Consider the following 16,007-nt stretch of genomic DNA (forward strand, 5'->3'; position numbering starts at 1 on the left):
CATGAAGTGTGCGGGAAAATATAGCTAATTTTACCACATAAAGAAACAATGCTTTTACGTTCTCTCAGTCAAGGGCCACAGGATTCTGTAATGGGCTATTGTTTTACTTATTTGTTCTTATTTCCTAGTCTGAATGTAGGAAGAGAACTGATTCTACTAGGTTTAATATTGGAAAGTGCTGGTGATGGGGATGGGCTTTTATGGACTAGTTTGCAGTTAGGCAATGACCTTTCATTTTTAGAGGACTTTGGACTACATAATCTGAAAATTGTCCATGTTTTTTTTTTCAGAGGGTGCATCTGAGTTCTTATGCATGTCTATCTTTACCTGTCTCAGTAGGTAGCCTTGAACTAACAGTTGTCCATAGGATTAACGGGAGGAAAAAAAGTAACATATAAGCATCTGATGTTTATTATGCTTTACAATTATTAGAAACAAACCATTTTATCTCAATAAAAATAACACAAATATGGGAAATGTATAATTTAAATCTATGAACGGTAGAATGAGCTTACGGTTGGTTACATATTCATACATATGTATTAATGTATACCTAATGACTAAAAATGATCAAAGTACACATATTTCTGATTTCACCTACCTTAAGAACATCTCCTTGGGCTAAATGAAATGTTCTGGCTGAAATATTGATCCCCTTTCCTGCTTGAACCTGAATACTATAAATGCATTCATGGTTGTTTTCATAGTTGAGTGGATAATTTGGAGAGAGCAAAATTCCTTCATTATTTGTTGCAGATGCACCACATTCCGCTGCAGGTAAAAAAGAATATTGAAGTACAGTTTAATAGAAAGCATTACCATTTTCAAGAAATGTAATGTATGGAAGTGTAAATGCATTTGTTTTTTTAAACTAGAGCCTAACAGAAAAATAAAATAGAGAATAATTGCGTGTTTTAGATGATCCATTCCCTCTCAAATAATACATGGGAAGAACTACTGCTCATGGATAGGACACTTGTACAATAATGGAAATACACAATAGTTTCAGCACATCTCACTCACACCCATGAAAGGATAGCATGGGAAAGGGTGAGAGCAAAAGATTTTCAGGATATATTTTAAGTTTCTCAATGTCTGATATAAAAATGTATTACTTTTAAACTTATGATCTTATTATCTCAAGTATAAAAAAATCAGGATTTTAATGTTGTTGCATAATGATTCCAATTGGATGTTTTTTATTTTTACTTTTTGATTTTGAACCATTTCCCCCCCCCCAACAGTCAGCATTCCCCTGATCCAAGAACTTCAATTACAAAAAGATAAATAAACACTACATTGCCTCTGAAAACTGATATAACAAGTTAAACCCACTAACCAATAATTGTAACAAATAATTTAGAAATTGTATCATCTTTCCATTTAAAAGACCAAATAGATTAAGCCATTCTCATAATCAGTATACTGTACTGCTAACTCTCCAGGGCTAATTTTGCAGAATTTGTGGTCAGGTCTACCCACTTAGAAAGAATGAGAAATGTCCTAATTTAGAAAAATAATAATTTCCACTTATTACTAAAAAACTTGTAGCAATATTGCAACATCAAACTAGGCCTTATAATCCCCATTTTCCTTAGTTCTCAGAAATTCAATGAATGCTTGTTTTTTATCTTATCTAATAACTTTCTTCATATTACCATATCATAAGTCAAAGAATAGTATATTTTTAGAAGGTTTAAATTAACCAGAAAATAAATCGTCATTATTTTCTCAGAAATAAGATTTTTTAAAATAATGATTTATGGGAACAGTCATAGATAGTATATATACAAAAGGTGAGCAATTCTGAATTGCTTTACCTTTTAAATGATTAAACATGACAAAAAATGAGGCAAAAGGAAAAAGCCCAATGAAGAGGTGAAAATGATCAAGAGTGAGCAAATCAGTATAATGTCAGTATAGTATAAAATAACAAAAACTAATAATGTGATGCTAAGAATCAGTCACATGAAGAACTGTAGCCCAATATAGTTTCTTCAAGGTCACCTAAAGTAAAAGGGAGAAAAAAAAGCAAAACCTTACAGACTCCCAATACTGATTTAAATTATTTTAATGTTACTTAAATATGTACAAACGTAAAAACAGTTACGTCCTTATGCTTTTAGCTGTATACAGTTATAATACTGAAACAAATTTACCAATACAGAAACAAATCTACAAAATCAACAAAATTAAAAAGAGCAACATGTGGCCTGACCTGTGGTGGAGCAGTGGAGAAAGTCCCACCTGGAATGTTAAGTTCGCTGGTTCAAAACCCTGGACGTGCCTCGGCAAGGCACAGATGAGAAGCAGTTACTAAGAGTTGATGCTTCCCACTCTTCACGTTCCCCCTTTCTATCTCTCTTTCAAGTCATTTTTTAAAAACTATAGCAACATATATCTAATGTAGCATAAGATTTTGTTTTCCTGAAATTAAATTGCCCTTGGCAGTGTGGATAAAAAAACCGGCTGCTAGAGTACCGCTTTTGGAGTTTGCTATGCCTTTAATTATATGATGCTGTGTAATGATTCAATTCTCCCTCATCTTAGTCTTCTCTGAACGGCTGAGAAACTCTCATCTGTGCAGTGTAATATGATACCACATGCCCTTCACTTAGTGGGAAAGAATCATTTACATTTTGAACCTGCTTCATTTCCATCTCACTAGTTTATTAGAATCTATATAAGCTGTGGGGACACGAAGACCATGTATTGCATCACACAGATGACCCAAAATGCAAATATATATTTCATCATTTTTATTATTGGAAAAAGTAAAGAGTTTTAAATTATGTTATAGAATCAAGGGGCTGTGATAATGTTTTTGATGCCAGCTTACAAAACAATGATATTTTGATTAAGACCTCAGAATTTAAAATTCAGAGATTTAGTTTTAAAAATTAAGCTCTATCTTCTATTCATATATCTTGGACAAGTTATTTATTCTCTCTCTTAAGCCTCAATAGTGTTATTTTTACGATGAAAATAACATTACACTTCTCAGAGGGATGTTTAGTTTGTGTGTAAATGAGTGAAAAATATATACTGATAATACTTGCAGGGCATTAGCAAAGTGCTGCATCCAACAACAGCTTAATGAAACAGAGCTATCATGAATATTTAAAATATAATTACTAATGTCAACATCATATATATATATATATATTATATACACGGAGAAAAAAAGTTTAGTATATTTATGTTGTCCCTAATGTGACTATCCAGTAGTAGGCATATTTACATATGAGAAGGCAGAGGACTCATCCTCATTTTGGAGAATCACTTACCGTGTTAAAATCGTTTTTTAACAACTTGTATAAACCAAGATTTTGCTCCATTAACAGTTACTTCAGCTACCCTTTAAAATATATGAATAATTTGTTCAACTCTCAACATTTAAAATAGGTGGTAAGTACCTTTCACCATAAATAGTATTAAATTTTACTGTATCATTTAAAGGAGGTTTGATTTTGTATGAAAACTAACCTGCTTTTGTTATGTTTCAATATTTCAGTTGGTTTAAAAGGGATATAAAAGACTTCTTATTTGATGAAATACAATCAGGATTTAAACCAGAATGAAAGAAAGAAAGAAAATTTGAATTAAATTGGCACTTCTATCATCTAATCAGGTATGAATGAATTGTGAGGCCCAGTGCAAAATAAAAGTGCACTGACCCTTGTTGAAATGTATTCGGAATTTCAGGAGACCGACAGAGTATTAAACCAAGAATAGGGACCTCTCTCAGTATGGAGCCCTGTGTAACTACATATGTTTCACACAGATGAAGCCAACTCTGCATTTATTCCTCATAACATCTTTGCAAGAAAAACTTCTTTTCTCCAGTTTTATAGATGAAGACACTAAAGTAAGCTTTCTTGCTAAAATCAAACATATAGAGAGTATAAAAGATGGGATTTACACCTGTCATTGCACATCATGTTAATCTAAATACTTCTTTAGTATGTCAAGAGGCACTTTTAACAATCATCCCATGTATCTAGTGTCAATTAAGACTATAACAGATAAACTGGTACTCAGGGACACTTATTTTTTTTTCAACTTCTGCACAACCTCTTTAAAACATTCTATTAAAAATCAAGAGGATTAGTTTATATGGGCTGGAGTATGTCCTGGAAGTCAGAGCACATTCACTCCACATATTATCTATAGAACTGTATTCCATTGTACATAATTATTGATGTTCAGAATGATTATCTTATTTGAAGGGAAAATCTTAAAACAAAAAAAAATGAAAATAAATTTATATATATATGTAACAAAAGCAATGAATTTTTTCAATAAGATTTTTAATAAAATGAGTTATCTACTAACAGTAGGTTAACCACACTACTAAACTCCAGGAGCTAGGAGATTAATAAAAAATTTATTTTCACATGGAATCTTATCTTTGATTTTTATCTCTGAATTTAAAATACACCGAACGCTGGCTTCCCAGCACCCCCTGCAGCGCTGACATTTGCCTTGTATCAGCTTTCTTTCTGCACCTCAGCTATAGCAGGCTAGCTTGCCAACTGCAATTGAACATGATCTAATGTCAAAATTAACAACAAATTTTGCACAGTTTGACCATATGCCTCAGTCCAGCAATGAACACGCTTCTATCTCTGTTGTATAATAAGCTGACACGATGCTATTTTCTAAATGCAAATCTGATCTCGTACATACTTTCTGCTGAACCATACTCAGCATGAGCAAGTCGAAGCCCACAGAATGTCATATAAGGCCATTTATAATGTGCACACAGTCTAGCTTTTTAGGTATTACTGATGAGTCATTCTCTTCCCTGGACCTTGCAATTTAATCATCCTAAACTATTGGCCCTTTCCACGATCTTATACTCTGGGCCTTTGTACATGCTGTTTTCTCTGCATGTAAGCACCACCTCTATTCCCAATGGATATAATTTCAGGGCCCAAACAAACAAAAGAAAATCACTTGATATGGAATTATACTGTTATTGTTATTTTGAGCATCAGGTGGCTGTGATGGTGTATGAAATAATGTCACATTGAAGTATCACAGATAATTCTCACAAATAATAGTCATAGCTGCAATATTCATGAATTTCCAGGAAAAATATAAGTACAGATTTTCATAGTATATGATATTAATATAACAGCAAGTTTCACAAAGCATACTTAATGAAGCAGATAAGAATACTGGCAAACTGTGGTTGAATATTCTCAAGGTATGTTAAAGTTAACTGAGAAAAAGAACTATCAGCAGAACATCTGGCTGAAGAGAGAGGGACAGTTAGTTGATCTAAGGAAAATATGGTCATATTAAATGACATCATCTACATGCGAAAAGGGAGTTTGAGTAAAAGAAGTCCTAGAAATCCAAGTGGCAAGGGTGAACTGAAAATTGTCATCATCTCCCAGCCATAGCGACATTTGTGAACAGTATATAGCTGTAACCGGACAAACCTAAATATACACTTCATTAGGTCAGTGCCAGGGTTTTCAGGCAGGTGTGTAACAAATTGCACACATAAAGTAACATGCACGGGAAACATCTGCCATCATAAAAGTAAAGGTATAAGGTCACTCTAATATAAACAACTTATGTATGTGCTTAACAGGATACCTTGGTAAAGAACATATACTAAGATATTTTAAATGGCTAGAGGGAGATAATAGTATGTTCCAAACTGAGAAAAACAAACTCATTCATTTAATAAATATGGGGCATAGGAAGAACCGTGTTGACAACCATAAAACGTGCTTTCCAGCAGTGAAGACATGTTTACAATGTAGTCATTCAAATATGCATACATAGTTGGCCCTCTGTCCCCACAGGTTCTGCATCCATAGAGTCAACCAACCTCAAATGGAAAATACTTGAAAAAATACTACATTGTTGATGATGTGTGCTGTGTGTACAGATGCTGGATTCTGTACCAAACATGTAGACATTTTTTTGGCCATCATTCTCTAAACAATATAGTACAATGACTATTTGCACAGCATTTACATTGTATTAAGTATATATTATAAGTAATCTAGAGATCATTTAACCCTTTGAGTAGTGACTTTTTTTCATGCTCGTTGACCCCCAGGAGTGATTTATTTTCCAAAAAATAAAATTAGTTGCAGTTACAGTTTTATTAACTTAAAATCATATTTGTTTGATAACCAATTTATGGAAATAAGAAGAACATACATTTTCCTTTTTTTAAAATGTTGCCTTATACATATTTAAAACAATTTTTGTTACGATCGTACTCTGGATGGTCAGGAGGCATGAGGATGTATATGAACATTTGCACCACTCAGAGTGTGTGGGGGGATTTGCAAAGGTTATATGCAAAGACTATGTTAGCATCTGTGAGTTTTTGCATCCTCGGGGGTCTGAGAACCAAACCCCCATGGACAACAAGGGACAGCTCTATTTTGTAAAAACATCTAACTTGGAGTGCTGACTTGTTTTGAGTAAAGTCAATACTTTTCTGAAGGTTTGAACTTAGTATATTAAAAGTGATGGGAGACTACAGGTTGGAGATAAAAATTTCCCAAATAGGAAGGAATCTTGATGAAACATTATATTGGGGCAGGGGGTACGGAGTTATCTGTGACACATTCTGAGAATAGAATAGACCCAACATGGGAAAGGTTTTATTTGTGCAAGGTTGACTTAGAGGAAGGTCTCTCAGGATAAAAAATCAATTTGTTATTTATCTGCTGTGGTAGAAAAAAATTGTTTTTCTTAGGTGTATATGAAAGAAGGTGGCATTATGTATAAGCAAGTTGTTGTCTTGTAATGGTTAAATACTTTCAACTTTACGGCTTGGGAAGTTGGTTGCAGAAGACAAAGAATAGAGAAGAAGATTGAATGAGGTACATTAGAACAATTTTATTTGAGATTTTGGGTTAGGAAAGTATTACTTCAGGGTTCAGGGGTTGCAATGTTTTCTGGAAGTGAGAAAAGTACATCCTCCCTACCTTAACATAAGTTCAATGTCTGTTTCCCTCATGCTTTGATCGATCATGTTCTTGACAACATGATCACTAACTTTTAAAGCCTTAAGTCTATTAATATAGGTTTCCTACAAAATCATTAATGTTAAAATATTAATAAGTGACACTGTCTCTTCTCTCTGATTTGAACTGGGAGGTTGTCTTTTAATCATAGAAAATAATGATATGAAGATATCATATACTTTAGCAGAGTATTAGGGAAATATTTGTGGAGGACCGGTCTTCAGTACTCTTGACAGGATACAAATATTTTCTGTGCAATCTCCAATTCACACACTGTTAGGGTACCTTTATTTTGTGGAAAAAACAAATCTTTTTCTTATAAAATATTTTTATTTAAACAAACCGATTAAGAAATATAGATGAGTAACCAATATGAAACTCTTCAGTGAGCTGAAAATAATATGTTGATAAATGTGGCCTTATTGGATTGGAATGAGGAGATATGTGTACTGGAATCTAGTGATAAGAGTCACCGCTACGGTGAGAAATGCAAGAGCTGGCGTATCCATTGAATTTCAATTTCTTCTTACATACTGAAAAACAGGCCAGCCCATGCATCATTAATCTCCATTACTGGGCTAAGAAAATCTGGTAGCAACTATTGTTTACACACAGGCATATATTTTCAGATAAACTGGTAAAACACTTTTGCGTAACTTGGCTGGAAAATATAAAAAAATGCCTATGATCAGTGAAGTTTGCAGTAACTTTTAAGAATTTGCATTGCAACTGAATTTCATGTTTTATGTTATTTTGATAGCACTACAGGTTATTTTAAAGTTGTTTTATAAAAACAGTTAAAACATACTTGACTTGGATTATTCAGAAAAATATTTCGTTTTCAAGCCTAAGCATATGGTATGCTAAGTCAAGTAAGGTGTAGCATTAGTAGAAATATATTTTCCATATGTTTAGTTATTTTAAGTAAAAAAAATAACAGTAATATTTGATTGTATTCATATAGGAGCGGGTGTGTGAATTCAAACTGTCAAATCCAAATTAACCATTTATTTTTGTCATATATATGAATTTGCCTTTTAAATTTTTTTCCATCTAATTGAGCCCATTATGTTCCAAATCTGATGTCTATTGTATTTCATCTAATTAAGACACCATTGATTGCAAGAGGCATCATTAATTTACGTGTCTCTAAGAAAGCAAAAATAATAACAGTAATATATAATAGCAATCAGTTATAAGATACCAATTTCAGAGATATTAAAATGTTTTGAAAGAAATATCTGAAAAGTTTTAAATATGATAAAGTATTAAGATTAAATATATTTAGGAGACTTTCTAATATGTTTTATGTCTTCGCAGTATTAATAATACACTTCTTTTCTTTAGAAAGTTTTGTCAATTTTTTTTCTCTCAATTAGGAACCTGAAAAATGCTTGGATCCTCAGAAGGGGGTGGAAAGTAGAGGACAGAAAGAGAGATATTTACTTCTTTACACAACTACTGAAAATATGATTATCCATGAGCATTACTTATAAAAAGGCTGGTTTTTCCTTTCCTTTCCTGTTTTTAGACAAGAGTGATACAAACCTGGCTTTCTCTTTCCATCCTCTCTAAATACAATGCATAAGTTCAGGTGTCAACTAGCAGTGCTTTATAAAGTTACTTACAAATCAAGAGTTTCTTAAGATATTTTTCGCTGAAAGACTTTAATTTGGGATTTGTTTTCTCCTTAAAATTTATTTCAGTGAAAAAAAATTATTTCAATGCATTTTCTACATTCACTCTATACCATAAACAATCATGTTAATCATTATTTTTATGTAGAACTTTCTTATGTTAACTGCAGAATTGGAGAGCATTAAGTTCAAAGCATTTTTAAATCAAATATAAAATTTTTTATCAAAGAGCATGAAAAATTTCCTATCACTTGACATTGTCCTGTTATACATTCTCCCTTCCATAAATAGCTCTTGAGAGTCTACTGTGCTAAGTTTACTTACTCATTACAAATAATATTAACAATAATACCTAGGTATGATGTTAGGGCTGAAGGATAAGGTTTTTGTCCTCATGTAATATGTAGTCTAGAAAAAAGAGAAACATGCAAACTGGTATGTGTACTAATATGTAAGCTATAGTGTAATACAACTTTGTGCAATGACCTGGGGTGACAAAATTGAAGAAATCCATTTTAAGGAGTAGTAAGATAATGTCAGGAAAGATTTTATGGAATAGGTTATACTTGAGCTAAGTCAAAGAATTAGTTCTAAAGGAATAGGAGATATGTAAGGGTTAGGAAATAGTTAATCTGCCTGCTATTATCTCTTAATGGCTCCCTGGTCTTTACTTTGAAATACAACGAAAAGTTTACTTTTGAAGGAATGTTGGGGAAAGCTTACACTGAGGAGAGACATGATATTAGGGGAGTTTAAAACACAATAGTTGTTTGTTAAAGCCTAGCCACAGGATTCACTGTGAAAAGTTAAGGTCTATAAATTAATTAAAAACTTAATTCACCAATCTTAAATCTTCACTTTGCATTCTAAGAAAACAGGGAGTCTTTTCACAGATAATTCTCAGAGGCAGATGGTCCCAGAGGCATCAGGTCTCAGCTGTTCCTGGGAGACACCTGGCCCTGGCTGTCTTGAAGATTTACCAAGGACACCAGATAGGACCATGCTCATTAGGCCTGTGCCACATCAGAAGAATTTGCCGAGGAGATGTTTCTGCAGCTGAACCCCCACCTCCTGTACATTGTTAAGGAACTAGCTGCATGGAGTTTTTTTCTTTTCTTTTTTTCCCTGGACCCTTTAAAAACTGGCAGCAACAGGAAAGTGTTAAGGCAGCTCTGTGGACAAGACTCCTCTTCCTTCCAGGGTTCCAGTATTCCTGAATTAAAGACACTCTTATATACTCAGTCTGGTCCATCTCCTTTGATTGGCTGAATGTGATAAACTTCCCCAAATCTGGCGTGTTCCAGTAACAGCTGTAAGAGGAACAGATTGTAGTCCTGGGTTCTTAGGGGGAAAATAACTTGGAGATTATTTTTGTATGTCAAACGGAAAATGATGAGAACTTGAATTTACCATGGAGAAAGAGAATACAGAAAGTAAAAGTTCTAGAACTTGGGGACTAGTTGGATACAGGACAAAAAAGAGGAGGAGATAGAGAAGACAGGAAAAGGAGTGACTGTGTATGTTGATGAACTTATGTTTGCACATACTGAGAAATCTACGTAAGTAGCTAGACATATTTGTAGTCACAAGATTGATATTTTAAGCCACAAAGGATTTACCCAGTGAACACATAAGGATTGAGAAGAAGAGCAAAGTAAGACCGGGAGCCATGGAACATCAGAATTTAAGTGGGAGACAAAGAACATTCAAAATGGTACCATGAACTAATAGGGAGCCATAGTTTCAAAGAAAAAAAATGTCCATAGTGTTAAATGACAGAATGAGATCAATTAATATGGATACAAAGAATTCACTACTTGGGTTAATAAGAGGTGGGAGAAAGAAAAACGATGTCTTTAATAATATTGACTTAATGATATAAAAAAAATAGAATACAAAGATGGCAGGGGGTGAAGGAGAGGTTATTTTATTGACATTTGTGGTTGATTGACTCATTTAGGATAGTTGTAAATTTTAAAAGATTTGAAGATGCTTATATTATAATAGTACAGAGATGGAACCTTAGCAGGAATTGCAAAGTCCATAACTGATTCTGAAGACTTAATAGTCTAGTGTTCTAAAACTTGACTAATAAAATCATTTGGGGCCTGACCTGTGGTGGCGCAGTGGATAAAGCGTCGACCTGGAAATGCTGAGGTTGCCGGTTCGAAACCCTGGGCTTGCCTGGTCAAGGCACATATGGGAGTTGATGCTTCCTGCTCCTCCCCCCTTTCTCTCTCTCTCTCTCCCTCTCCTCTCTAAAATGAATTAAAAAAATCATTTGGGAATATCTACGTGATTTTTAATGGTATAAGTGAAGACACATTTAAATTCCACTTACACTATAATTACTACTGTGGAATAACATATCTACATAAATCTATATAAATAAAAATTGTTATAAAATTTAGCAACATATTTTACAGTACTTTTTAGATAAGTAATTCATCATTTAAAAATTCAGTAAAAATGTAATCATGCTCAGAATATTTTGTTTTCAATATTTCTTGATGATTGCATAGTGGACCAATATACTTACTTGTTGATAATAAGATTTTCAGAGTATATATGTTACCTTTTGGCTAACTTTTAAATCTAAACTGGCACAATAGTATAGTATTATAAAAATCAGTGGTGTTGTGTCAAAAAGTATTTGTATACAAATTCTCCCATTCATTTAAATATGTTTTCATTAACTGTCATGAAGCAAGAAAAAATAATACATTATAGAGAACATTTTTATATTTACTAGAGCTACCTCAGTGTAGAGAACAAAATAGAGTCACAAATAGAGAAAAAGCAAGGCAACTCCTAAAAATAATATCTGATATCCCAAGATTTTAATATTCTTTTCTAGACCTTGTGACCCCTCAATACATGCTGTTAATTGAATAACGAGGCAATAGGGTTAAGAAGAATTAAGTTAGTTATCCTCAGAACAAAATTATGAGAAGCAACATTTTAGAAAACAAGAACAAAATATAATTCATCAAATAGAATTAATCACTCTGCATGTAAGTAAAAAGCACCACATATAAAGGAGATGCAAGCAATGACAACAATTAATAAGATTTGTTAAGTGCTAACTATACTAAGCATTTTATCTGCACTTCCTGGTGAAGCAAGCCTATGTCTCTAGAGGAGAATTTGAAGACAGGAGTGGCTGAGGAAACTAGGCAAGATCACAAATTTGTGAATTCCAACACAGTTCTATCTGGCTCTAGATCAAGACTCTTAACCTCTACTTGATATTTCCTTTGAGACATGAATAAGATATAAACCATAAAATTGGGAAACTTCACTTACACATGGAAGATAGGAACTGCATAAATTGTGTTACAAAAAAACAAGATGTAAAAGAAGAACAGACAGTATTTACAGGTGTAAATGAGGGAGAAATTCTTTCCTATGAAAAAGTCAGGTAATGCTTCATCAATAAAGTAGCATTTTGGTTGCTCTTTCAAGGAGGAGTGGAATTCCGATGGGCTGAGAAGGGGAAGAAAGGAGTCAGGGAAAAGAAGACAACTCCATTGAAGAATATCATTAATTTTCCTGAAAGAAAGAAAGAAAGAAAGAAAGAAAGAAAGAAAGAAAGAAAGAAAGAAAGAAAGAAAGAAAGAAAGAAAGAAAGAAAGAAAGAAAGAGAAAGAAAGAAAGAAAGAGAGAAAGAGAGAAAGAAAGAAAAGGAAAGAGTAACTTAATTTTTTTTTAACTTTTTTTTTTTTTTTTTGCATTTTTCTGAAGCTGGAAACGGGGAGAGACAGTCAGACAGACTCCCGCATGCGCCCGACCGGGATCCACCCGGCACGCCCACCAGGGGCGACGCTCTGCCCACCAGGGATCGATGCTCTGCCCCTCGGGGGCGTCACTCTGCCGCGACCAGAGCCACTCTAGCGCCTGGGGCAGAGGCCAAGGAGCCATCCACAGCGCCCGGGCCATCTTTGCTCCAATGGAGCCTTGGCTATGGGAGGCGAAGAGAGAGACAGAGAGGAAGGAGTGGGAGGGGGGTGGAGAAGCAAATGGGCACTTCTCCTATGTGCCCTGGCCGGGAATCGAATCCGGGTCCCCCGCACACCAGGCCGACGCTCTACCGCTGAGCCAACTTGCCAGGGCCCAGTAACTTAATTTTGCTTAGGAACAACAAGTATCTTTCCTGTCCCTCCCAACTTCATAATAGACATTGGGACGTGTTCTCTGCCATGAGGTGATTAAATACTTAATATTAAAGTTAAATCATAGCTATCAGAAATGTTCAAAACATGTTTCCCTTTAAGAGCTTAAAAAGGAATATCTTTCACTTAAAATAGTCCCAGAATAAGCATAAACTTGACAAAGTTCTCTAGTGGGAGAGGTGAAAAAGTGGTGCAGGAAAAGGGAGCGGATAGCTGCCGCTTCTCCATTTTCCTCCTCATTTTACTGTGTTACTTCAGTGTGAACTCTGTCCCATTAACATTCTTAATGGAAGAATAGGAAAGTAAATAAGGCACACAATTTCTTAAATATTAAGGTAATTTCTATGAAATTGAGGGCTGCCTAATAATTAAATGATCTAAATGTTATATAGTAAGCAAGCTTTCTTTCTTTTTTTTAAAAATAAATTTCTAACTGGCCAGATCCAGCCTCAGGCATATAACTTCTTTTTTAAAAAATTTTTTCACTTATTGATTTCAGTGAGAGAGGAAGGGAGAGAGAGGGTGAGGGAGAGGAAGAATGAGAGAGAGAGTGAGAGAGAGAGAGAGAGAGAGAGAGATAAGAGAAATAGGAACATCGATCAGTTCCTGTATGTGCCCTGACCGAGGATTGAACGGGCAACCTCTGCACTTCCAGGTGATGCTTTAACCAACCAAACTATCTGGCCAGGGCATAAGCAAACTTTTAAAGCATATAAAAGAGCACGTTTAAAGATGAAGTTTAAAATATAATAAATGCATGAGAAGTGTGTTAGCTAAAATATTGGTTAAAACAAAAACATCAGAAAAGTTACTTTATGGGAAATAAAATCTACATTAAACAAATCTAGTTATTTAAACAGTATTCATATTTCATTGCATACATAATATAAAAATTATTTTCAGGTGAAGATCACAGTAATTTATTCCTACTTACACTTGCCCAAACCAATATTCTTTAACTTTTCAAATTGTAACATGCAATTTTTCATTTAAATAAAGAAGTTTGGTAATCAAATGAGGATAGGGGTAACAGGGTTTACTATGTTTTTCTTAGTAAATATTCAAAAGTTTCAGAAATCCATAAGTACAGTTTCCAAGGTTCATCACCACAAATATAATCATAATTAGGCTTGGGATTTATCATGTTGATCCTGCCCTTGGCTCTCAGTTTAGGTCTTTATGAGCAAAGGGGTTTTATGAGCAAAGGTCTTTATGAGCTACTGTTTCTCACACTTAAACACTGTGCAGGAGCTTCAGGAAACAACAAGGAAAAGTCTGGTCTCTCAGACTCCCTGTCCTTTGAGTAATGAGTATCATAAATAATCTCAATTCTCTTGTACTTCCCTACCTCCCACCATCAAGATGGTAATGACTTTTATCAATATGAGTCCTTCTTCTTAGCTGTTTGAAATCCAAATTGTTGTTGATTTCACCATTTCTTTCGATCATACTGGTAATAAAAAAAACACAACAACAACAGGTATTTAATATGATCTGATTAAACAATAAATAAAGGGCCAAAGGTTTGACTTGTGACTTTCTAGTTCTGTGAAATCATATAGATCCCCACAAAGTCCATCCACCACCAAAATTTAAGAAAAATGAAAAGAAAATAAAACAAACAAACCAAAAAACCCCTCTAGTAGGTAAGTTCTCTAGGTCTAATTGTCACTACAATCCCTAGGTCTGATTGCCATTGCATCAGCCGAGCATCACCTACTGATTCTCATCTCTTAGCTGCGCTCTGGTGGCTGAAGGGAGCGGACTCAGGTCCTAAAAGTCTACCGACCTGCAATGCAGTCTCCCCTTTAGCCAATGAGTGTCATGTCACGATTACAAATCAGGGAGAAGCCTCATGCTTTCATCTTCAACACTATTAAGACACACCATACTGAGTAGTCAATATGTTATTCTTATATGGTAAAGTAAGCTATAACTAATTCTTGGAAAATGTGGAACTTTAGATGACTTCTTATGTCAGAAGATTTACTCTGAATTAATTTTCTTTTGCAAATTAAGAGAAACAAAATCAACATGCTCACAATTTAAGAATGTTTAAATAACTCCTCAAAGTGGAATATTTTATCTCAACTGCTAAGTTTTCATGGAGAGAGAAAAACTGACTTGGCATCTGTGGATATGCAAATTAGGAGCTAGAGTAGCAACCCAGACTACATACATGCCCACAGGTACTCCTTCTGGTTGCTTAATACTTTTCCAAGCATTCTTTATATGAAGAATGGGGAATATTTGTAGTCTATGAAATGCATCAAATTAATCCAGAGAAATGAACCATCTTGGTTTTTGCCACTTTAATGTACTTAATCAGCTATTGTCTTTTTTATATTAATAGCAAAAAGTCATAGACAAAAATATCTTCAGAAAAGAGTAGTCCAACTTGTAATGGACACTGAGAGTTACACACACACACCCATACAAATTCAGAAATTTAGAAGTTATTGAATTAGAAACAAAATAGCTAAATCTTGACAGTGCCAGCTATATGTTTTGTTTTAAGGCATGATCCTTAACAGACTATTGGCTTTGAAGACAGCTTTTCTATTCAAACTAGATATGAAACATTGGTACTAGTGTGGGATCTGTTTCTTGCAACAACACTAGTTGAGTCATTTTATACTCCCATTATGGATTCAGCTAATAAAATTAAATTAAATTCAAACTTGCCTTCTTATGTCTATTGGACAACCAGACTGCATACAGAATAAATAATTTGACAATATATAACATAAGAAATTCAAATTTCCCTTGACAGAATTTTAAGCATCTAAAATACAGTACCTTAAATCAAAATACTACATTTTAAACATATGATTAATGTAATATATAGAAATTCTAGTACATAGCCAACACTCTGATATTTGCTGGGAGTATAGAAGGGTAAAATAAACAGATAAATTAAATAACAAATGCTATGTTATGTTTTAAGTACTATAAAAAATTATGAACAATTTCATGGGAGCGCTGCAAATGATATAACCAATTTTGCCTGTGGAAGTTGAGGAAGGCTCAAAGAGAAAGTGAAACAATCATATTTTTAAGGCATGAAGCACAATATGCTAAAACAAATGTACAATATCTTTGGTCTTCCTAAAAAAAGATCTCATTATGTTCCTTATGGACTTAAGAGGCATACTAATCAAGTATAACAGGTATATAAACACTGTAATTTTTAT

The 16,007-nt window shown here is 34.0% G+C and overlaps 1 protein-coding gene across 3 annotated transcripts in view; it reads right to left on the bottom strand.

Annotated features, from left to right (window-relative positions):
• CSMD3 (CUB and Sushi multiple domains 3) overlaps positions 1-16,007 on the bottom strand; it is a 1,231,016-nt gene that overhangs the window by 352,694 nt on the left and 862,315 nt on the right. For all 3 annotated transcript variants that reach the window (XM_066379371.1, XM_066379370.1, XM_066379369.1), the window contains one exon: positions 602-771. In XM_066379371.1, coding sequence (XP_066235468.1) covers positions 602-771 — 170 coding nt within the window. The remainder of the gene's footprint in view (positions 1-601; positions 772-16,007) is intronic.

This window comes from Saccopteryx leptura, chromosome 3 (assembly GCF_036850995.1).
Source record: "Saccopteryx leptura isolate mSacLep1 chromosome 3, mSacLep1_pri_phased_curated, whole genome shotgun sequence".
NCBI classification, from domain to species: Eukaryota; Metazoa; Chordata; class Mammalia; order Chiroptera; family Emballonuridae; genus Saccopteryx; species Saccopteryx leptura.